The sequence below is a fragment of the Myotis daubentonii genome, chromosome 15, assembly GCF_963259705.1.
Source record: "Myotis daubentonii chromosome 15, mMyoDau2.1, whole genome shotgun sequence".
Taxonomy (NCBI): domain Eukaryota; kingdom Metazoa; phylum Chordata; class Mammalia; order Chiroptera; family Vespertilionidae; genus Myotis; species Myotis daubentonii.
Window position 1 is genome coordinate 11,144,021 of NC_081854.1, and position 23,940 is coordinate 11,167,960.

At 51.1% G+C, this 23,940-nt stretch overlaps 2 protein-coding genes and 1 pseudogene across 4 annotated transcripts in view; 2 read left to right on the forward strand and 1 right to left on the reverse strand.

Annotated features, from left to right (window-relative positions):
* The first annotated feature begins 1,832 nt into the window (after positions 1 to 1,832).
* LOC132216707 (peptidoglycan recognition protein 1-like) lies at positions 1,833 to 5,562 on the forward strand. The gene is made up of 3 exons (XM_059666092.1): positions 1,833 to 2,304; positions 4,411 to 4,532; positions 5,311 to 5,562. The coding sequence occupies exons 1-3, from the start codon at positions 2,021 to 2,023 to the stop codon at positions 5,487 to 5,489; spliced, it is 585 nt and encodes a 194-aa protein (XP_059522075.1). The 5' UTR covers positions 1,833 to 2,020; the 3' UTR covers positions 5,490 to 5,562.
* A 517-nt stretch (positions 5,563 to 6,079) lies between these two features.
* CCDC61 (coiled-coil domain containing 61) overlaps positions 6,080 to 23,940 on the reverse strand; it is a 46,824-nt gene continuing 28,963 nt past the window's right edge. Inside the window, exons 9-13 of one of the 3 annotated variants that reach the window (XM_059666087.1) lie at positions 8,014 to 8,089; positions 7,659 to 7,798; positions 7,493 to 7,571; positions 6,533 to 6,611; positions 6,080 to 6,396 (exon numbers count right to left, since the gene is read on the reverse strand). In XM_059666087.1, coding sequence (XP_059522070.1) covers positions 6,364 to 6,396; positions 6,533 to 6,611; positions 7,493 to 7,571; positions 7,659 to 7,798; positions 8,014 to 8,089 — 407 coding nt within the window. In that variant the 3' untranslated portion in view covers positions 6,080 to 6,363. Of the gene's footprint in view, positions 6,397 to 6,532; positions 6,612 to 7,492; positions 7,572 to 7,658; positions 7,799 to 8,013; positions 8,090 to 23,940 lie in introns of those variants that run through there. The other 2 variants (XM_059666085.1, XM_059666089.1) reach the window with 2 other exon arrangements.
* Positions 10,301 to 19,967, forward strand: LOC132217172 (nascent polypeptide-associated complex subunit alpha-like; annotated as a pseudogene).

A 23,940-nucleotide genomic window follows, 5' to 3' on the forward strand; every position in this document is an offset into this window, starting at 1 on the left:
CTGCCTTGGCCCTCACAGCCCCGGCTTCATCCAGTAGGTGTTCCGGAAGGTTGTCTGGTCTAATTAGCATATTACGCTTTAATTATTATAGATATTTGTCCTTATATATGTTTGTAGGTAGTGGAATATATGGTTTAGAACTTAATCTCTGGAGCTAGGAAGCCAGTGGCTAAACCCTGGCGTCGCCATCTTCAAAGGGAGAAAATGCCTCTGGGCTTGTTTGTTTGGCTGTAAAGGGGGTTAGTAATAACATCTACCTCACAAACCTGCTGGGAGCAGATGATGAGGTAATTCAGGAAAAATGCTTGGAGATGCCTGGTGTGCCATTCTGTGATATCGTGGGTATAAGCATGATCTACCTGAGCATGGAAAATATGGTGGAAGAAAACATTCCACACTGTTCTCATTGGTGACCTCAGGTGGGCAGAGCTGGACAAAGTAGGACACAGATGATTAACATTTTGTATCAATTCAACTTCTTAAAGCTAGCATGTGTTATTTTTGTCATTTTTTTCATGGTGTTTTATTTCTTCTTTTATGTATTGGTTTTGGGTGTACAGCTTAGTGGTTAGACAATCATATACTTTACATCGTGTTCCTACATAGTTATGACCATATTATTGATTATACTCCCTATGCTTTACTTCTGCCCCCCTGACTATTTTGTAACTACCAATTTGTGCTTCTTAGTCCCTTCACCTCTTTCACCCAGTGCCCCAACCCTTTTGTCGTTTTTTAAAATATATTTTTTATTGATTTTAGAGAGGAAGAGAGAGAAAAAAAAACATCAGTGATGAGAGAGAATCACTGATTGGCTACCTCCTGCACACCTCCCTCCAGAGATGGAGCCCATAAGAGCATGTGCCCTGACCAGGGATGGAATCAAACCATGACCTACTGGTTCATAGGTCGATGCTCAACCACTGAGCCATGCTGGCCAGGCTGTCTTCCCCACCCTCCACCCCGCACCCCAACCCCCCCCACACACACACACACACACTAAAGTAACAGGAAAGGAGGATGAGCAAACTAGGCAATCTGCTCTGAGCCCATCATGTGCTCTAGGAGGGAGTGGGAAAAGGGTCCTGGTGAGAACAGAAGCCCCAGGAAAGCCTTCTCCCCAACAGGTGGTCCCAAGCCATTGGCTGGCACAGGGCCAACGACTGCTCCTCTCCGGCCCACAGATCCCCGCCTGTGCAGCATGGAGCTGGGAGGGGCACCCACGTAAAGCATGTTGCTTACTATCAGGACAGATAGGAGTTCAACGCCCAGTGGTGCTTACCTGGCACTATGAGTCAGGCATCCTCTGAGGGCCCAAGGCTGTCAACCCATGTAATCCCACACTGACGCTCTTTTTACATCCCATCCCCATTTTGCAGGTGGGGAAAACTGAGGCACAGAACGGTTAGGTCACTTGCCTGAGCCACACACTGGGATGTGGCCAGAATTCAGCTGCAGGCAGCCTGGCTCTGAATCCATGTCTCCTCAACATGACTTCCCTTCTCCCTGCCTCGGTGTACTCAACTGTGAAATGGGCTTCTCAGTACTCACCTCCAAGGTTTGCTGAAAGGGTTATATGACTTGGGCTTGGGGTTGGGGGTGGGAGAACTAAAACAAAGGGCAGCCTGTTGCAGTCTCTGAGGGAAAGAGGAAGTGGCCTGGGGCCTCTCTCTGGAGAGGTGTGCAATGCCCCATGGGGAGGAGACAACGGGCAAGGATCCAGGCCCTGGGTCTTCCAGAAACCACAGGGCAAAGGGCCCAGGGGCCGGTACGCCGCTCCCCGCCCCCACTCTCAGCTGACGGGGCGGCCCCTTGACTTTCTCCGGGGTTCCCCTTTCCTCCTTCCCTCTGGCCCAACCACTCGCATCCTGTTGCAGCTGAGACGGAGAAGGAAGCAGAGTCCGGGGTCCCTGTAACCTGCCAGGGTGTGAAGCAAGGCTTTCCCCGCCTGAGGCCCCAGCATAAAAGGCAGCCCCCGGCACCCCTGCGCTCCTAGCCGACCCTGCGCGCCCTGCTCGCCATGTCCCGGCTCTGCGCGCTGCTCGCCTGGGCCCTGCTCGCCCTCCAAGGACTCAGGGAGGGGGCGACAGAAGAGGAGGCCTGCTGTGGCCCCATTGTGCCCCGGAGAGAGTGGAGGGCCCTGCCGTCAGAGTGCACCCAGGAATTGGAACTGCCGGCGCGCTACGTGGTGGTGTCGCACACGGTGGGTGGTCACTGCGACACCCCTGCCTTGTGCCTGCAGCAAGCGCAGAACGTGCAGCACTATCACGCGCGGACACGGGGCTACTGCGACGTGGCCTACAAGTAAGTGCGGGGAGCGGGAGGGTGGCGGGACCCCCCCATACACACACACCCCGGTCTTGGAGCCGCCCCGCTGACACCTGCGCAGCTTCCTCCCCGGTTCTCCAGTCACCATAGGGGGCTGGGCGCCTGCAAGGCAGCACAGGATGCTAGGAGGCGCGGAAGGGCTCAAGTTCAAGTTCAGCTCCCTGGAGGAAGGGCCAGGCTTGGCTGTGATAGGAGGCTGGTGCTGGTCCCCAGCTCTGCTGTGGCTGCCTGAGACCCGGCCAGGCTGTCACCTCGCTCAGCCTCCTCCTCTGCAGTCGGGACTGGTCCACCTGATCACTGAACCCATACACGCGAAGCACTTAGGACACCCCTGGCATGTAGCGGGGGCCCCCAATCCGTGGGCTATGCCGTTAGGCACCTGCCACACGCCGGGCCACTTGCTGAACGCTGGGGTGGGAATCTAGCCGACTGGATTTCGGCAGGGAGAAACAGGCAGCACAGTGAACTCGGATGGTGGCAGAAGTGATGAACAAGAGTGATTGTGGGGGACCTCAGGAGCCGGGCTCCTTCTGAAGGGCAGGCTGAGGGACCGGCTTCCTGTTATGGTGGCTCTGAGGTGGGCTGGGTGCGGGGGCTGAGGTAGTAACCTAGGGGCAGGCAGAGGGGAAGGCCAGGAGGGGGGGTGAGCCCATGGTGCCTGAAGGCCAGAGCTCAGGGCTTGGAGGTAGCTGGGAGGAGTGATAGGCAATCAGGGAAGCCATGGGAGGAGCCAGGCGACAGGGCCTGTCCCTCCCTGAGGACTCTGGCTGTACTGAGGCAGGCAGGAGCCACGGGAGGGAGGGAGCCTCCTTAGATACAAGAAGCCCCCGGAAATCGGGGCAGAAGCAGGGTGGGGACTGATCAGACCTGCCTCTGGGGCCCGTGCCCACCACCGCCCATTCCAGGGTAACAGGCTGAGCCCGACAGGTTCGGAGATTCGGGGCGCACCAGAACCGCCTGACGGAAATGCAGGCCCCCAGGTCCGCCTTAGGGGGCCTCAGCGGGGGGCTGTGGTGAGGCCCGGGAATCTGGGAACCTCACCTGGAGAACTCTAGAAGCTTCCGAGAGCATCAGGCTCAAGAGTTTACCATTCACAGGTTCAGCGTAGAGGTTTTGTTTCCACGTGTCCGGATTCTCTGCGTTCCCGGGGGGGTAATGACCAGAGCCTGGCCCCACGGCCTCTGGCCTGACCACCTCACAGGAAAGGGGGGGACACAGCAGGGCCGGCACTGGCCCAGTCCCGAGGGCCACTGTGATACTGCTGTTCTCTTCAGAGCCAGATTCTGAGAGTCTGGCTTCCTGAGATCCGGTAGTTCCGACATGGGGGGCTGAGGAGGCAGGTTCTGCTTCTCTAAAGACGCTGACCTTCTAGTTAATTCCAATGTGCCAGGTCAGACTCGCTCAATCAAGACACGTTGATTGAGAAAGTCTTAAGGACCTGCCAGAATTGGGAACCTCAGAGGCAGGTGCTGGGGCTCCAGGGAACGTGTCTGGTTGTGGCCCCGCCCTTCAGTCCCTGGTCCTGACCCCCAGCAGGCAACAGGAAGCAGGAGGCAGGCTGGGGTGAGGGCTCTGAGCTTCTCAGTGGAGATTTCTGAGGCAGGGGCCTCTGGGGCATGACTTTGGGCCATCACCTCTCTTTCTAAGTCTGCTTCCTCAGCTTCAAGGGGGTGGTGACAACAGTGCCTGCCTCAGGGGACCTCACATGAGGACTCAGCAGATCAAGAGCTCAACACATCCTCCAGGAGGCAGGAGAGAGCAAGGCCTCAGATCCTGGGGGTGGGGCTCATGAGGACCTGGGTGAAAATCCTGCCTCTGCCCCTGACTGGCTGTGTGTCTGTGGGCAGGTGTCTCTACCTCTCTGGTTATCTATAGAATGGGGCAGTAGTGACTCAAGGGCTGCTGTGTGGATGAAAAAGGTGCATCCAGAGCTGTGCTTGGCAATCTAGGGGCCACTACCACTGGGGATAAGAAGGGGGGGGGAGTTGTGAGTGGCTGGAGCAGGCGCAGGGCAAGCAGAGGAGGGAGTCCTCTCCCAGGAAGCCCTCCTTCATTCCTCAGTCTCCCTCACCCCTCACACAGCTTCCTGATTGGAGAAGACGGGCTGGTGTATGAGGGCCGGGGCTGGAAGATCAAGGGTGACCACAGCGGGCCCACCTGGAACCCCAGAGCCATCGGCATCACCTTCATGGGCAACTTCATGGGTGAGTGGCTGTCCCGCCGGTCAGGACAGGGCGCCAAGCCCGGGGGGCACAGCACGGTGTGTAGTTAAGAGGCTCTGCCACCCACAAGCGCTGTGACTTGGACAAGTGACTGCTTTTCCGAGTCTCACTTCCTCCTTTTGGGATAATGAGAACTGTCAACCACAGGGTTCGGATGAGGATTAGTTAATCTATGTAAACGTTCTCAGGCCAGGCCCTGCCACCTAAGAAGTGCTTGCCAAGATCACTGTGTTGGGCAGGACCCGAAGGCCTAGGGCCGTGGTCGGCAATGCGGCTCTTTGGCCCCTTGAGTGTGGCCCTTCCACAAAATACCACGTGCAGGCGCACATGTACAGTGCAATTGAAACTTCGTGGCCCATGAGCAGAAGTTGGTTTTCGGCCTGGCTGAGTCTATTTTGAAGAAGTGCTGTTGATATTTGGCTCTGTTGACTAATGGGTTTGCCGCCCACTGGCCTAGGGACCCAGGAGGAGAATGACAATGATCCTGACAGCCAGCACCTGCTGTGCCAGGCACCATTCCGAGGGCTTTACATACACTAACTCGTCTTACGGTCCCAGAGCTCTGTGGCAGGTGCCACTATTCTCTCCTTTCACAGATGGGGAAACTGAGGCACAGAGAGGTTAAGTCACTGGTGGGGAGTGGCAGACCGGGTTCTGGGATCTAGCGGGCAAAGCCGGGAGTGCACAAGCGGAACCACTGCCCTCACTACCTCTGCCCTTCGAGGAAACCCCACCTTAAATCCTGCCTCTGCCCCCACAGAGCGGTCGCCCCATCCCCGGGCCATCCGGGCTGCCAAGAGTCTGCTGGCTTGCGGAGTGGCTCAGGGAGCTCTGCTTCCCAACTATGAGGTCAAAGGGCACCGGGATGTGCAGCAGACGCTCTCTCCAGGCGACCGGCTCTACGATATCATCCAAGAGTGGCCACACTACAGGGAGTGAGGTCCTGACCGTCTCTACCCCCTGTCAGAAGCCCCTGGCCTTCCCCTCCAATAAAAGTGCAACTCAAACTGTGCTCCTGTGTCCGGCACACGCCTCCTCTCCCCGCCTCCCTCCCACAAAGACCTCAGCCACTCTCACCCACCTCCCAGCACGCTGTCCTCGCTGGTACTCGGATCCCTGAGGCCCCAACCCTGAACCATCACCCGAGAGATCCCAACTCAGAGCAGCATCACAGCTCAGAACCCGGAGTTCTCAGGTCAGCGCGCAGGGTTCAGCAGCAAGCCACCCAGATGTCACAGGCAGCAGCTCGGGGGTCCTCCCAGGCGGTGAGCCAGGCTGCAAGGCCCCCCTCCCCACCACACAGCCAAAGACCTCCCGTGCGGGACCTCTGCTTGGACCCCTCTGGGGATGGGCTGCTCACTATCACCCTGCAGGTCCCCCAACTTTCACTGCTTTAAAGGGCAAGATTTTTCCTGAGGCTGAACCCCAACCTGCCTCCCAGTCACAGACATGACCAGAAATGCACACAGGTCCCCCCAGTCCTGATATCTCCCTCCTCCACCCCTACCCTTCAGTCATAAGCTTAGGGATCCCAAGGGTAAATATGTTTATTTACAAAATACACAGACCCTCCCTCCCAGCATGCAATGCCTGGGAGAGGGAGAGGGGTAGGGGCCTCACACACCTGAGAACCCCAAGAACACCAGGAGGGGCGGGGCCTGGGCGGGGCTGGAAGGACACACCAGCCCCGCCCCCCATACCAATCCATTGGTGGGTAAGGGATAGAGGGGCAGTGCTCCTTCTCAAGGTCATGACCGTGTGTCCAGTCTGTTCATGTATTCCTGCAAGGCCTTCAACCGGGCGTCTATTTCTGCTATGTCGGTTGCCTGGTAGTCAGAGCTGTACTCTGTGAGAGCAGACGTGGGTTTGGGGGACCCTGAGGGCCTGAAGCCACAGGGAGCTCGGGGGCCCAATAAATGCCCTCAGTACCACCCCAGCAGACTCTGGGCATGGGAGGGGGAGATGTGGAGTCCCAGGCTCACCTTTGATGGGGACCCAGCCCCCAGAACTGGCCAGATGCTTCGGTCGACGGCCACGTTCCATGGGGGTGAACTTCTGCAACTGGGGGCGGCACGAAAGGAGTCATGAATTCTCCCTCTGCCCCTGCCCCCCAAATCCCACCAGAAATTCTGAACGTAAGGACCTCAGGAAAAATAAGAGCTGACACCTATTAGGCACCTATAACTTTGTATCTTCACCAAAATCCTCTGAAGTGAGTATTATTACCATCCCCATTTAACTGATAAAGAAACTGAGGCCGGGCTGGTGTGGCTCAGTGGTTGAGCGGCTGAGCGTGGACCTATGAACCAGGAGGTCACCACTGGATTCTGGTCAGGGCACAGCCCCGGATTTCAGTTTGGATCCCCAGTGGGGGGCGTGCAGGAGGCAGCTGATCACTGACTCGCTCTCATCACTGATGTTTCTCTCTCCCCCTCTCCCTTCCTCTCTGAAATCAATAAAAATACACTTTAAAAAAGGAAACTGAGGCACAGAGACTGAGGACCTATCTTGGAGTCACACAGGTTGTGGGGGGCGATTTGTGGCCAGAGCTGGCTCTTAACCAGTGTCCTCTGCCCCTCGCCACCCATCCTCCCTCCAACCCTGTGGTCTCCAAGCACTGTGTCCAGAGACTTCAGAGGCGCCCGATCCCCACCCTGGACGCGGGGAGAAGGGAACATGGGTTCTGGTGGCTTCCTGCTGCCCCACTTTCCCCGGGGCCTGAGGAAAGCCACTCACCGTATTGGACCCACTCAAGGTTGTGGAGCTGGGCGGCTTCCCACAGTGGCGGCGAATGGTAGTGGGAGGAATGGGGTCGATGGGAGGGGTCTTCGGCCTCTCCCACCTCACCCTCCCCTCGGTTTAAAGCTCCATCTCTCCATTTCCCAGCAAGACTGTTCCCGGTTTCCCCCAGGAGGCAGTCCTTCCTCCCGCCCAAGTTTTACCCTCTAGAGAGGGATTCGGAGAAATCCTCGAACTCGCTGCAGGAGCTGGCTGACGAGCAGCGGCTGCGGAAACTGTCCACTAGGGGGAGAGGACACAGTGAGCCTCCAGCACCCCCCCTCCCGCCCAGCCCACCTGCTGGCCAGGCGGCCTGTCCAGCCCGGTTACCGGAGGAGCTGCGGTTCCGGGAGCGGTTAGCCGCGTCCCCTCGGCCGGTCCCGGCAGCAGGGGGACGAGTCTGGCGAGCCCAGGAGATGGACGGCCCGTCCCCGCTTCCTCCGCTGCCCATTCGGTTCCGCTGCTGCTGCCTGGGGAACTGCAAGCAGAAGCAGGCCTGTGCGCCAACCAATGGGGGGAGGGCATCGCTGCGCCCTGGGGGCCACAGCCAGGCAGGTGACCGCTTGAGGTCACCGAGGCCAGGGGAGACAGAGCGGGTGACAGGTGGGTGACAGGTGGGAGACGGGACAGACCGGAGGAGCAGGTCCAGGGGGAGAACCGGGCGGTGAGGGGGAAGGATGCTCACTTCATCTTGATCTCCCGCAGCTTCTTCTCCTTGGCTTTCACGAAGGCTGTGGGGTCAAAACGGGGCAAGCGACCACCTAGGAGGGGGTGCCTCCACCGCTCTCCTCCATCCCACCTCCTCCCACGGGCAGGGCGGGCTGGCAAGACCTGAAGGTGAGGGCGAGGTGCGGGCAGGGAGTCCACTCTCCCGGGAGGAAGAGCAGGCGGCGCCGCGGCCACATGAAGTAGACCGCTCCCTGGACAACGACGCCCGGTCCTCCCGGGCTGGGCGCAGCACCACCGGCGAAGCCCGTCTCCTGGGAACACAGGACCCCGCGGTCAGCTTCCCACCGTCACGACCACTCATGCCCAGGCCTCTCCCCGGCTTCCCCACCAGCCACGCCACTCCTGCCCAGGCCTCTCCCCGGCTTCCCCACAGGCCACGACCACTCCTGCCCTGGCCTCTTCCCGGCTTCCCCACCGGCCACGGCCACTCCTGCCCAGGCCTCTCCCCGGCTTCCCCACCAGCCACGGCCACTCCTGCCCAGGCCTCTCCCCGGCTTCCCCACCGGCCACAGCCACTCCTGCCCAGGCCTCTTCCCGGCTTCCCCACAGGACATGGCCACTCCTGCCCAGGCCTACTTCCCGGCTTCCCCACCGGCCATGCCACTCCTGCCCAGGCCTCTCCCCGGCTTCCCCACCGGCCACGCCACTCCTGCCAGGCCTCTCCTTGCTTCACCACCGGCCATGGCCACTCCTGCCCAGGCCTCTCCCCGGCTTCCCCACCGGCCACGACCACTCCTGCCCAGGCCTCTCCTTGCTTCACCACCGGCCATGGCCACTCCTGCCCAGGCCTCTCCCCGGCTTCCCCACCGGCCACGGCCACTCCTGCCCAGGCCTCTCCCCGGCTTCCCCACCGGCCACGGCCACTCCTGCCCAGGCCTCTCCCCGGCTTCCCCGCCGGCCACGGCCACTCCTGCCCAGGCCTCTCCCCGGCTTCCCCGCCGGCCACGGCCACTCCTGCCCAGGCCTCTCCCCGGCTTCCCCGCCGGCCACGGCCACTCCTGCCCAGGCCTCTCCCCGGCTTCCCCACTGGCCACGGCCACTCCTGCCCAGGCCTCTTCCCGGCTTCCCCACCTGCGAACCTTCAGGCCCATCAATTCCAGACAGTCCTGCCCTCGCGTCTGTACACGACCCCACAGGACCTAATCCCAGGGCTGCCCCTCTCGGAGCCGCGCTGCCCCTTCCAAAACACCACGTGTCACTTCCCTGCAGCCTAACGACCCCAAGCACCTGACCCTCCGTCCTGAGCCTCCCACAGCTCCTAGTTTTCCCTCCCCAATTATCTCCCTCCCCACCACCACCACCCCCAACCCCAATAAAAACCTGCAGAAATCACCAGATTCCCACCTGCAGGGCAATGCCCCACCCTCAGGCCCCGCCCCTTCCCCTGGTCCCTGCGAGCAGCCCCACCTCCAGAATGCTGCCTCCAGCCCTGCCCATCTCACACCCCACCCACCTTTTCCAGCTACTGGAGTCCTGTGTGCCACATGCAACCCAGTAGCCCTCCTACCCCTCCATCCAGCCCCTCAATCCAACCCCTCCCTCCTAGCCCTCCCTCCTACTCCTCCATCCTACCCCTCCATCCAACCCCTGTATCCTACCCCTCCATCCTAACCCTCCATCCTAACCCTCCATCCTACCCCCGCCCCCCGGACCCGCCCCTACCCCCTCCGGTAGGCGGCCAACTCGCAGTTCAGCATCTTCAGCCAGGACGCGCAGGCTCAGCTCAGACGCCGTCACCTCCTCGAGCTGCAGGGAAGGGACAGGAGCGCGGAGGTCCATTCCGAGGCCCGGGTCGGCGCCCCCGGCCGCCCCCGCCCCCGGCGCCCCCTCACCTCCTTGGCCAGGCGGCGGCAGTCCTCGCCACAGCGGCCGGACCCGAGGGGCCCGCGCTCTCGCTCCATAGAGCATCTGGCTCAGATCCAGAAGACTGCAACATTGGGTCCCACAGGACACTTATTATATAAGGCCACCCCACAAGAACTAGGAGGCAGAGACGTTCTATCTAATACATAGAAACAAACACAAAGAGACAATAAAGTGGGGAGGCAAAGAAACAATACTCAGATGGAAGAATCTCCAAAAAATAACTAAATGAAATGGAGGCAAGCAATTTGTTAGACATAGAGTTCAAAGTAATGGTTATAAGGATACTTAAGGAACTTAGTGCTAACTAAAAGAAACTTAATGAGAACTACGTGAGCATGAAAAAGGACATAGAAACCATGAATAACAAATAGTTCAAAATGAAGAATGCCATAGCTGACATCAAGAATGCCCTGGAGCCTGGCCGGTGTGGCTCAGAGATTGAGCGTCAACCTATGAACCAGAAGGTCATGGTTCCATTCCCGCTCAGGGCACATGCCTGGGTTGCAGGCTCAATCCCCAGTGAAGGGCGTGCAGGACCAGCTGGTCAATGATTCTCTCTCATCATTGATGTTTCTCTCTCTCCCTCTCCCTTCCTCTCTGAAATCAATAAAAATATATATTTTTTAAATGCAAAGTGGCTCACATCACTCCCATCCTTATATGCTCTTCCATGGCTCCCCAGTGCCCACAGCATGAAGTTGAGACCCTCAGTGTGCCAGACAAGTCCCAGAAATTCTGCAGACCTGGCTTCCCACACACCCTGGTCCTTTACACCCCAGCAACATCGAGTTTCTTATGGTTCCACAACACTGCCCTGCCCCTTCTCTCCTCCATGGCAGGCTCACCCTGATCCCTCTGCCTGCAAAAGCCTCTCGCTCTCTCCTACCCCCGCCCCTGGCTAATGGTGCTATAGACTCAGATAGATCTGAGGGACCAAAGTGCTGCCTGACTTTCCATACTCTTGGCTCTAAGTTGCTTCATACTGTTATTAGAGAGCAAACACCGCTGCTAGCCCTCTGGCGGCCAAATGAGGCAACAGCAAAGAAGGATGCTGCAACCTTTCCCCAGCACAGGGACCAATCCCAAGGTCACAGCTGATGATGCTCCCTGGCCATCTTTACCTGCCAGGCACCACGCTAATAGGCAACCATGTGCAATAAGTATATATTTTTAGTAGATATTATTTACTGTCTGTCTTCCCCACATGTGGATGCAAGAACTTCTGTTTTGTTCACAGCACCTTCAACAGGTAGGCGGAGCACACAGTAGGTGGTCAGTAAGTTGTGTGGAAAGGAATTAGCATCCATCCTGCCCTTAGACTCAGGCCTGAGTCTCCCCCACAGGACGAGGGATCCCCAGAAGCAAAATGGGTCCCTTGCTCTGGACATGCTCTGGGCCTCAAGACCCCAGAATTCCCAGAACAGGCAGCCCCTAGCCTCCTCCCAGAACCTGTGTGGGCCTTTTCCCTGAGTCAGTGATGCAAGGGGGACAGGCATGTGCCCCTAAACCCAAGGGGGCCCCTATTTCAGGGGCTGTAGACAGATCTGGGGCAGGCGAGTGGGGTGCACTGGAGGGCCCATGATAAGATGGAGGAGATTTGAAAAAGAAGAGGGGTGGGCTGCAAGTTGGGAGCCAGCAGCCTGCTCTCCAGAAGCTTCCAGGAATTCTACCCTGGCCAGTTTTCACAGTGGTTAGAGCATTGGCCCATGGACTGAAGGGTCAGGGGTTTGATTCCTGGTCAAGGGCACGTACCTGGGTTGCAGGCTCAATCCCCGCTTCCTTGCAGAAGACAACAATTCAATGTATCTCTCTCACATTGATGTTTCTCTCTCCCTCTCCCTCTCTCCTCTTCCACTCACTCTAAAAGTCAGTGGGGAAATATCCTCCAGTGAGGGTTAAAAAAAAAAAAAAATTCCAAGGCATTCCAGGTTCCAACGGAGTCTTCCCGCCTCAGTTCCGCGGAGGAACTTCCTAGGACGCGGTCTGCAGGGTTTCTGAGGGCACCTTGTGAACAGAGGCATTGGGGGGTGGGTGGACCCCAGACAGGAGCAAAAGGGAGCAGTCCCCTCCCCCATAGAGAAGAAGGAAAAATGGGTATTTATCGTGTGAGTTTCCCAAATGACCAAAAGAGGGACCGAGGCAACAACTGTGGGAGAAGGCTGCCTGCTCCCCTCCTCCCACCAGCCCCCCAGAGTGCACCACGGCCTCCAGCGCAAAAGGAAATCCCTTCTGAAAGTGCCTCATCCACAGTCACTGGGTGTGGACAGTTGCTCTGCACGCATCTTTCTGCTTTGCCTTTTCGCAGGTGCTTTTGTGAAGAGGGAAACGCATTGTGTTCAGCCGCCGTTAGCTTAATTCTAACTTGTACGTACTTAGCAATAGGGTGCGGAGGCCTCCATCTGTACACTTGTTCAGGAACACGCTTACCAGGGCAGCCTGACGCTTACAACTGCCCTGTGGGGAACGGGCTGTCCTTAAGTCCATTTCACAGATGGAGAAAGTAAGGGTGGCTTAATAGATGATACTCACAGGTCTTTGTCTCCAACTATGTGCTAGGAACGGGAGATGTAATGAGAAGGGAGAGGGGACATGATAGCCCCTTCTTTGTCTTTAAGCGGGGAAATTACCCATCCTGGGTTAGTTGGGACGGTCAAGGTACACCTATTGACCCAGAATAAACAATAGCTCCTCCCTCTTTTACTCTCAAGTGTCATTGTTTGGACAATAAAGTATACCGTGACCCTACTTATAGACCTCCCTGTACAGTAGGAGAGACAGAAATTAATCAAAAGATTGCACACTTAAGTTAATAACCACAGTTATGATAAATATGAAGAAAAAGCAGAAACCATGTAGGGAAAGCAAATAATGGGACTTGTCACCTCCTCAGAGGTGACAGGGAAGAATAGTCAGTGACAATTAGGCCGGGGAAAGGAAAGTAAGCAGGGTGAGCATTCCAGGCTTGGGAACGTCAAGGGAAAAAATTAAAATTCTGCATTGTGTTCTACACTTGCCCTGGCTATAATCACCATTTAATCTTATTTCTATCATTGTCGATACAACAAAGAAAACACGTGTTGTTTGCTAACTGCAAGAGAACCTGGTGAGTTTTTATACTGGCTGAATTAACTATAACACGACCAAATAAAGGCAGTAGATAAGTTAAATATTTAAAATGTTAACTTCCTGAAGCATGCAGGGAGTAAATATAATTTAATTTCCTACTGGAAAATCCCAAGATTAAAGGCAATAGAACAATTGCCCAATGACTAACGGTTCAGTGAACGCTCACAAGTGCGTGTCACAATTTTAGGCTGATAAGATGCAGACTAGATAAAATTCTAACAAGGGAAGACTTCACCGCCATCCCTGGCTAATAATTACAGTCTTACTATCATGAAGGAACCTGACGTGCAGGTATTTACGAAAGACTAGCTGAGTGTTTTGTAACCTTAAGGCTAAGATGCAAAGTTCCTGGATTTCACAAGCTTCCTCTGTTTGAAACTGTGCACCGTGTGTACAAAAGTCCCCTCAGGGGCAGGGCAGTCAAAGCATCTTCAAGGGCAGCCAGAAGGGCAGGTGGCTGGGGGACGCAGGAAGAGGGAGTGATTGAGGTGAGGCAGGTGAAGGCAGCCATGGTGAGGAGCTCGGGACCCTTCCTGAGAGTCATGAGATGCCACAGAAAAATGTGACTCATGCCCTGACCGGTTTGGCTCAGTGGATAGAGCGTCGGCCTGCGGACTGAGAGGTCCCAGGTTGGATTCCGGTCAAGGGCATGTATCTTGGTTGCCGGCACATCCCCAGTAGGGGGTGTGCAGGAGGCAGCTGATGGATGTTTCTCTCTCATCGATGTTTCTAACTCTCTATCCCTCTCCCTTCCTCTCTGTAAAAAATCAATAAAATATATTTTTTTAAAATGTGACTCATTTCTGAAGGTGACCTTCAGGAAATACGTGATCAGATCTGAGCTTTGGCCTCACAGGGGCCAGGGTACATGCTGGGAGGTCACTGAGCAGGTGGGCGCAAACTCCAGGTGCTAGGAGATGGTGACAAGAGCAGGGTGAAGATAGTGGAAACAGAAAAAAGAAGTTTAATTCGTAAAAGTTTTAGGAGGCAACAGCAACATGACTTAGAGGTGAACTGAATATTCATTTAATCATTTGGTATTTATTGAGCACCTGCTACATACTGGCCATTGGTTTGGGTGCAAGAAACAAGAGGGAAGAGAATAGAGGTTGGTCAAGGATGGTGCTCAGATGTATGGCTTTTGTAACTGGAAGGTGATCTTATAATTCCCTTAGATAGGGACTCCTGCAAGAGGATTCATTTTGGAAGAATAACTCATGAGCCATTTGGGGAATCTTACATTTTATGTTCCTCTGGGACATCCAAGTGGAGATGTCAAGTACACGGGTGAACACACAGATCCAGAATTCAGGTGAAAGTTCTAGGCTGGACATAAAAACCTGGAAGTTGTCTGCATTTCAGTGGTGGCTGAAGCCATTACCTGGATAAGATCACCTGGCAGGAAAAGTATAACAAACAGAGAAGAATGAGTGAAAGGGAGAACAAAAGACCAGCCAGAGAAGCAGAAGGAAAATCAAGACAGTCTTATGACACCGAAGCTAAGGGAAGAGAGTATTTCGAGAAGGAAGTGGTCAATTATGTCAAATGCTAACCAGTTGCCTGAGATCATCCAGTTAATAAGTGGTAGAGCTAAAATTTAAAACCAGGTCTTCTCTAGCTGGTTTGGCTCAGTGGGTAGAGCGTCGGCCTGCAGACCAAAGGGTCCCGGGTTCGATTCTGGTCAAGGGCACATACCTCGGTTGCAGGCTCCTCCAAGGCCTGGGCCCTGGTCAGAGCATGTGCAGAAGGCAACTAATCCATGTGTTTTTCTCACATCAATATTTCTCTCTGTCCTTCTCTCTTTCTTCTACTCTATCTTTAAAAAAAAAAATCAATGGAAAAATATACTGGGGTGAGAATTTTTAAAAAATAATAATTAAAATCAATAAAATAAAATTTAAAACCAAGTCTATTTAATAAATGGTGTTGGGACAAATGACCAGCCATTTGGAAACAAAGTTAGATCCCTACCTCACACCATATACAATTATAAATGCTAGCCAAAGTAGAGGTGTAAAAGTAACACACACACACAAAAAAAACAATATTTTTTTTAAATAGACAAAGATTTATCATCTTGGTGTGGAGAGATTTCTTAAGGCCTTATAGGAAACACAGAAAGTGTAAAATAAAAAACCCAACAGGAAAATGATTTGAAAAGATGAACAGCCCTAGCCAGTTTGGCTCAGTGAATAGAGCCACAGCCTGCGGACTGAAGTATCCTGGTTCAAATCTGGTCAAGAGCACAGGCCAGGGTTGTGGGCTCGATCCCCAGCAGGGAACATGCAGGAGGCAGTCAATCAGTGATTCTCTCTCATCATTGATGTTTCTCTCTCTCCCTTTCCCTTCCTCTCTGAAATCAATAAAAATATTTTTAAAAGATTAACAGTTTGCAGAAGATGCTGCAGTCATGAATATGTAAAAAGATGAAACCCTCTCTGATGTTCAAGATGATGCAGATAAAACACTAATAAGATACCATTCCCTGGGTGGGTAAAGCATTTTAAAACTGATCACATGGCTGTGGAAAAGAAATACGAACACTTTTTTGATGTGGTATTTGGCAATATCTATTCATAAACGTAGCTCTGGGTGCTGGATACATGGTGTGTTCACGATGTGAAAATTAATAGAGCTCTCCACTCTACTAATTCTATTAACTCTATAAATTTGTTCTATTAACTCTACAAAAAGTACATCTGAACACTGTTCTGTATGTACGTTATCTGTCATGCTTTTAAAAAGAACTGAGACACAAAATGTACATATCCAACAACTCAGCAATACCAGTTATGGCCTTCTTTTCTCCATTTTCCAAATTGACAACAGAACAGCAAAACACCCCAATTTATTTTTTAAATGGACAAGGGAGATGAACAGGCAATCGATAAATCCAAATTCAAATCCAAATGGACAGCAAACATAGAAAAATAGAGGAGAACCAAGATGGCGGCATAGGTTAACGCCGGAGTTTGCTGCTTTGAACAACTACTTCAAAAGTGAAACCAAAAAACGGAAGGGACATCACCCAGAACCACAGGAACGCTGGCTGAGTGGAAGTCCTACAACTAGGAGGAAAGAGAAACGCACACGGACACTCAGAGGAGGTGCAGTACTGAAGTCAAATTCTGAGGTGCGGAGTGCGCGGAGCGGGCTGGCGGCGGAGGGCGCGGTTGTTGTTTTCAATCGGGAGGGAGTCGCAGACTCTGAGCACCAGATCCGGGCGAGTCTTTAGGGACCCAGACTCAAACGGGAGAAGCGGGACTGTCTGGCTTCGGTCAGAGCAAGTGCAGCTTTCTCTCCGAGCTTTGCAGCGGGTGCTGGGACTCAGAGAGGCAGAGCCCCTTGGGACAGGACTGAGAGCCGCCATAACTGCTCTCTCTGGCCCACCCTGTTGATCCTGTGCGACCCGCCCCGCCCAAGCCCTGCACAGAGGCATTTGCCGGACAGCCTCAGGCAAAGGCTAGATTAGCACCTCCCTAGAGGACAGAAGTTCTCTCACTGCTGACACAGCTGATTCTCATAGCCACTTGGCCTGGAGGTCAAACCCTCCCTGGAATTAGCTACAACAATCAAGATTTAACTATAAGACTGCGAACAAAGACCACTAGGGGGTGCACCAAGGAAGCATAACAAAATGCGGAGACAAAGAAACAGGACAAAATTGTCAATGGAAGAAATAGAGTTCAGAACCACACTTTTAAGGTCTCTCAAGAACTGTTTAGAAGCTGCCGATAAACTTAATGAGATCTACACGAAAACTAATAAGACCCTTGATCTTATATTGGGGAACCAACTAGAAATTAAGCACACATGGACTGAAATAACGAATATTATACAGACGCCCGACAGCAGACCAGAGGAGCGCAAGAATCAAGTCAATGATTTGAAATGCGAGGAAGCAAAAAACATCCAACCGGAAAAGCAAAATGAAAAAAGAATCCAAAAATGCGAGGATAGTGTAAGGAGCCTCTGGGACAGCTTCAAGCGTACCAACATCAGAATTATAGGGGTGCCAGAAGATGAGAGAGAGCAAGATATTGAAAACCTATTTGAAGAAATAATGACAGAAAACTTCCCCCACCTGGTGAAAGAAATGGACTTACAGGTCCAAGAAGCGCGGAGAACCCCAAAAAAAAGGAATCCAAAGAGGACCACACCAAGACACATCATAATTAAAATGCCAAGAGCAAAAGATAAAGAGAGAATCTTAAAAACAGCAAGAGAAAGAAACTCAATTACCTACAAGGGAATACCCATACGACTGTCAGCTGATTTCTCAACAGAAACTTTGCAGGCCAGAAGGGAGTGGCAAGAAATATTCAAAGTGATGAATACCAAGAACCTACAACCAAGATTACTTTATCCAGCAAAGCTATCATTCAGAATTGAAGGTCAGATAAAGAGCTTCACAGATAAGGAAAAGCTAAAGGAGTTCATCACCACCAAACCAGGATTATATGAAATGCTGAAAGGTATCCTTTAAGAAGAGGAAGAGGAGGAAAAAGGTAAAGATACAAATTATGAACAACAAATATGCATCTATCAACAAGTGAATCTAAGAATCAAGTGAATAAATAATCTGATGAACAGAATGAACTGTTGATTATAATAGAATCAGGGACATAGAAAGGGAATGGACTGACTATTCTTGGGGGGGAAAGGGGTGTGGGAGATGTGGGAAGAGACTGGACAAAAATCGTGCACCTATGGATGAGGACAGTGGGTGGGGAGTGAGGGCGGAGGGTGGGGCGGGAACTGGGAGGAGGGGAGTTATGGGGGGGGGGAAAAAGGAACAAATGTAATAATCTGAACAATAAAGATTTAATTAAAAAATAAATAAATAAAAATAAATCAGTTTCAAAAAAAAAGAACTGTTTAGAAGCTGCCGATAAACTTAATGAGATCTACACGAAAACTAATAAGACCCTCGATCTTATATTGGGGAACCAACTAGAAATTAAACATACACGGAATGAAATAATGAATATTATACAGACGCCCGACAGCAGACCAGAGGAGCGCAAGAATCAAGTCAATGATTTGAAATGCGAGGAAGCAAAAAACATCCAACTGGAAAAGCAAAATGAAAAAAGAATCCAAAAATGCGAGGATAGTGTAAGGAGCCTCTGGGACAGCTTCAAGCGTACCAACATCAGAATTATAGGGGTGCCAGAAGATGAGAGAGAGCAAGATATTGAAAACCTATTTGAAGAAATAATGACAGAAAACTTCCCCCACCTGGTGAAAGAAATGGACTTACAGGTCCAAGAAGCGCGGAGAACCCCAAAAAAAAGGAATCCAAAGAGGACCACACCAAGACACATCATAATTAAAATGCCAAGAGCAAAAGACAAAGAGAGAATCTTAAAAACAGCAAGAGAAAGAAACTCAGTTACCTACAAGGGAATACCCATACGACTGTCAGCTGATTTCTCAACAGAAACTCTGCAGGCCAGAAGGGAGTGGCAAGAAATATTCAAAGTGATGAATACCAAGAACCTACAACCAAGATTACTTTATCCAGCAAAGCTATCATTCAGAATTGAAGGTCAGATAAAGAGCTTCACAGATAAGGAAAAGCTAAAGGAGTTCATCACCACCAAACCAGGATTATATGAAATGCTGAAAGGTATCCTTTAAGAAGAGGAAGAGGAAGAAAAAGGTAAAGATACAAATTATGAACAACAAATATGCATCTATCAACAAGTGAATCTAAGAATCAAGTGAATAAATAATCTGATGAACAGAATGAACTGTTGATTATAATAGAATCAGGGACATAGAAAGGGAATGGACTGACTATTCTTGGGGGGGAAAGGGGTGTGGGAGATGTGGGAAGAGACTGGACAAAAATCGTGCACCTATGGATGAGGACAGTGGGTGGGGAGTGAGGGCGGAGGGTGGGGCGGGAACTGGGAGGAGGGGAGTTATGGGGGGAAAAAAAGAGGAACAAATGTAATAATCTGAACAATAAAGATTTAATTTAAAAAAAACATAGAAAAATACTCATTCTCCTGAGTGTCCATAAAAATGCCCATTAAAGTTACAAAGAGCTATCACTTCATGCCCATCCCAGATAATAAAAGCATAATATGCTAAGTGTCCGAATGGTCGACCGCTCAACCAGATGCTATGACGGACACTGACCACCAGGGGGCAGACGCTTTGATCGGTAGGTTAGCTTGCTGCTGGGCTCTGGCCAATGGGACTGGGAGAGAGGGGCAGGACACGCCCTGGGACCCTCCCACAGTCCCTCCCCAGCCTGCGAGCCCCCGTTGGCCCTATCCAGTGAGGCCACAGAAACTGTCCCTGCTACAGAGCAAGAGCTGCCACAGCCCCAGGCTGAGACAGGGTCTGGGACAGAATCTGACAGTGATGAATCAGTACCAGAGCTCGAGGAACAAGATTCCACACAGGCAACCACACAACAAGCCCAGCTGGCAGCGGCGGCTGAAATCAATGAAGAACCAGTCCCTGAAGCAAAACAGAGCCGGAGTGGAAAGAAGGCACAGAAGGCTGTGTCCATACGGGGTCTTCGACAGGTTACAGAGTTTATCAGGGTCACCACACGGAGATCTAAGAACCTCCTCTTTGTCCTGACAAAGCCAGATGTCTACAAGAGCCCTGCTTCCGATACCCACATAGTTTGGGGGAAGCCAAGATCGAGGATTGATCTCAGCGAGCACAGCTAGCAGCTGCCGAGAAAGTCAAAGTTCAAGGTGAAGCTGTCCCAAACATTCAAGAAAACCCACAGGCTCCAACTTGCAAGAGGAGCGTGAAGAGGAAGAGGCCGATGAAACAGGTGTGGAAGTTAAGGACATAGAATTGGTCGTGTCACAAGCAAATGTGTCAAGAGCAAAGGCAGCCCGAGCCCTGAAGAACAACATCATGGGAATGTAAATGCTGTTACGGAATTAACAGTGTAAGCACCTAAAAAGGAGGACCTGTTTTGTGTGCCTCAAAAGGTTACTGCAGCTTGGTTCCAAATGTGCACTGTGTCTATCATTAATAAAGTGATGGCTTCTTGTGGGATGAACTCAGTGGGTGCTTGTTCTCTCCCCCCACCCAGAAAGCATGAAGACTTTAGAAATGAAAGCAGATTTATTTCTCTTAAGACCTCAGCTTCAACTGAAAAGATTTAGGGCCACAGGTGACCCCTTAACATCTCAGCCTTTTCCCTTCCTGTAAGAAGGAAAGTATTGTCTGCACCAGGCTCTCTGTTAAGAACTTTTTTTTAAATCTTTATTGTTGAAAGTATTACCTATGTCCTCTTTTATCTCCCATTGACCCCTTAGAGCTCACTGCAGGCCTTTGCCACCTATTGTCTAGGACCTTCTTGTCTTCAGAGACGACAACTGAATTGTTAAGTTTCTTGTTTTCAGTTTCTTTCCCAGATGTTAACCGTGATCACATGCTGATTCTTCTTTATTTAATAATCAGCTCCTTCTCTAACCTGCAATCTTTCTGAACACTTTGGACCTTATCTTTCCTTTATGAGAGTCAGTGCACGTTGGTTACATTTTGACACCTAAGAGCTTGATAGAGGATTGGAGAGATTGCATAACGGATGTGATGAAATGATCACACTTTGTATATCATCGGAAGCTACCTTATGAAGGGAAGGATTTGGGCTATTAGGTACAACTAGAGGCCCGGTGCATGAAATTTGTGCACAGGGGGCGGGGGGGGGGGGGGAGGGGGTGTGTCCGACTGATATCCAATCTGGGAGCCCTCGGGGGATGTCCGCCTGACATCCAATCTGGGAGCCCTCGGGGGATGTCCGACTGACATCCAATGTGGGAGCCCTCGGGGGATGTCCAACTGACATCCAATCTGGGAGCCCTCGGGGGATGTCCGCCTGACATCCAGAGGAGGGGGCCTAAGCCGACAGTCCGGCATCCTTAGTGCTGCCACGGAGCCAGTGGGAGAGGCTCCCGCCATCGCCACTGCACTCGCCAGCCATGAGCCCAGCTTCTGGCTGAGCTGTGCTCCCCCTGTGGGAGCACACTGACCACCAGGGAGCAGTTCCTGCATTGAGCATCTGCCACCAGTCATTCTGCTGTCCGGCCGAAACCAGCTCTCCGACATCCCCTGCGGAATACCGGATTGCAGGAGGGTGCAGGCCAGGCCGAGGAACACAGGAGGTTGGCCAGCTGGGGAGGGACTGTGTAAGGGCTCCAGGGCGTGTCCGGCCCGTATCACTCAGTCCCAAACAAAGGGACCCTGCAGCAAGCTAACCTACCAGATGGAGAGTCTGCCCCTTGGTGGTCAGTGCACGTCATAGGGAGCAGTGGAGCGGCCTTAGCATATCATTAGCATATTACACTTTGCTTGGTTGAATGGCCAACCAGTCAACCGGACACTTAGCATATTAGGCTTTTATTATATAGGATGCAAACACTCTGCTCTCACACACTTTAATCTACAAAGTAAATGATGATTAGGGTAGTCTTAATCATGCTAAGACAATGAGTGAAAACCAGAACTGTATCAGGCAAACATACTTGTGATTACCCAGTTTATGATGAATACAAATAATGCTATAGAAGTCCCAAGAAGAGTAAAGTCAAATTTTCCGGGTTTAGGTTGTTAATATGGGCGAGGGTAAAGCATGGACTAGGAAGGCTCCAAGTAACTTAGAAGCAAGAATCTGAAATGAGTAAGTGATATTACCCCTAGAAGGAATGTTAGAAAGATTAACATCATGGAAGACTTTTGGATCTAAAATTCATAGACATTTTATTGAATCCAATCTTCTCGGTTCCTATGGGAGTATTATTTTAGTGATGTGAATGTTGGCGACCAAATAGGTTAAATGACTTCCCCAAAGACAGTCACTAAAAGTATTGTATGTACCTTTCCTTTGTGGCAGGCTATCCTGGAGAAGCACAAATTGACTTCTGACTGAGAATGATGTCCTGCTTCCATTTCACTGGGATACAACGGATTCGTTTCATTCGGCTAACAACAGGCCCCTTGGCTGCCAAATCTGAGACAGCCAGTAATTCTCACTTCAGGAAGAAACTTAGGGATATTCACTCATAATTTACTCATCCTTCCTTCTGTACAGTTAACAAACTGCCAATTCTTGGTTACTTTTTTAGAGAATTGTATTGTTCAAGGCTATTATAGCCACCAGTGCTGTGGTTCTGTTTCTTCCCACCTCGAGGACCTTGCTAATGCTAACCCTTCCTTACATTGATTCCTGTCCCTTAACCATTTTTCCCACCATCCTTGAAATGTACAACTAACTTCTTTTGTCACAGAATGATTATGGAGTGCATAGTTCAAACCTTTTGAAGAGAAATTACTCCTTCCTGGTTCGCAAACTGATTAAATACCTGCATTCAAATATTTGGTAGACCATTTAACAATGATATCTTAACATCTGGCTTCATCTATAAAAATAGACCTACTACAAAACATATAGGATTGCTGAAAGTATTTGCCAAGTATCTGAAACTGGCACAGGTTTACTAAAAGACTTTTATTTTTTAGGGTGGGGCGGGGGAGGGAAATGTAGTGGACCAGTTTTGTTCCTTAGCTATACTCTCACCACGTTGCTACCATTCTCTTAAAAATTGATTTTTTAAAGTATTAAATACTTGAAAGGATGTAGATAAAAGGCTGTGTGTACATCTGGTTTTTAAGAAAATAAGCATTACCCCCAAAAAATAGAAAATAAGCATTGCATTTGGGGACCTCTGTGTACCCTTTCTCAGTCCTATTTCCCTCCATCAAAGGTAACCACTATCATAAATTGGTTGTTTAATTTCTTAGTACCTATTTTATGTACCCCAAAAAAGGTAGCATTCTGCAAGTTTGGAAACTTTAAATAAAATTGTGTATTATACATTAAAAGAAGAATAAACTAGATGTAGTAACTTGGAGTACTGTGCATGAAATATTAGGTGACAAAATTTGTGCAAGGGGCTTGGCCCCCACCGCCGCTGCCTCTCTGCCTTGGGCCTCGCCCGCTGCAGTGGCCTCCTTGGCCCTCGAAGCCCCAGCTTCATCCAGTAGGTGTTCCGGAAGGTTGTCTGGTCTAATTAGCATATTACGCTTTTATTATTATAGATATTTGTCCTTATATATGTTTGTAGGTAGTGGAATATATGGTTTAGAACTTAATCTCTGGAGCTAGGAAGCCAGTGGCTAAACCCTAGCGTCACCATCTTCAAAGGGAGAAAATGCCTCTGGGCTTGTTTGTTTGGCTGTAAAGGGGGTTAGTAATAACATCTACCTCACAAACCTGCTGGGAGCAGATGATGAGGTAATTCAGGAAAAATGCTTGGAGATGCCTGGTGTGCCATTCTGTGATATCGTGGGTATAAGCATGATCTACCTGAGCATGGAAAATATGGTGGAAGAAAACATTCCACACTGTTCTCATTGGTGACCTCAGGTGGGCAGAGCTGGACAAAGTAGGACACAGGTGATTAACATTTTGTATCAATTCAACTTCTTAAAGCTAGCATGTGTTATTTTTGTCATTTTGTTCATGGTGTTTTATTTCTTTTTTTATGTATTGGTTTTGGGTGTACAGCTTAGTGGTTAGACAATCATATACTTTACATCGTGTTCCTACATAGTTATGACCATATTATTGATTATACTCCCTATGCTTTACTTCTGCCCCCCTGACTATTTTGTAACTACCAGTTTGTGCTTCTTAGTCCCATCACCTCTTTCACCCAGTGTCCCAACCCTTTTGTCGTTTTTTAAAATATATTTTTTATTGATTTCAGAGAGGAAGGGAGAGAAAAACATCAATGATGAGAATCATTGATTGGCTACCTCCTGCACACCTCCCTCCAGAGATGGAGCCCATAAGGGCATGTGCCCTGACCAGGGATGGAATCAAACCATGACCTACTGGTTCATAGGT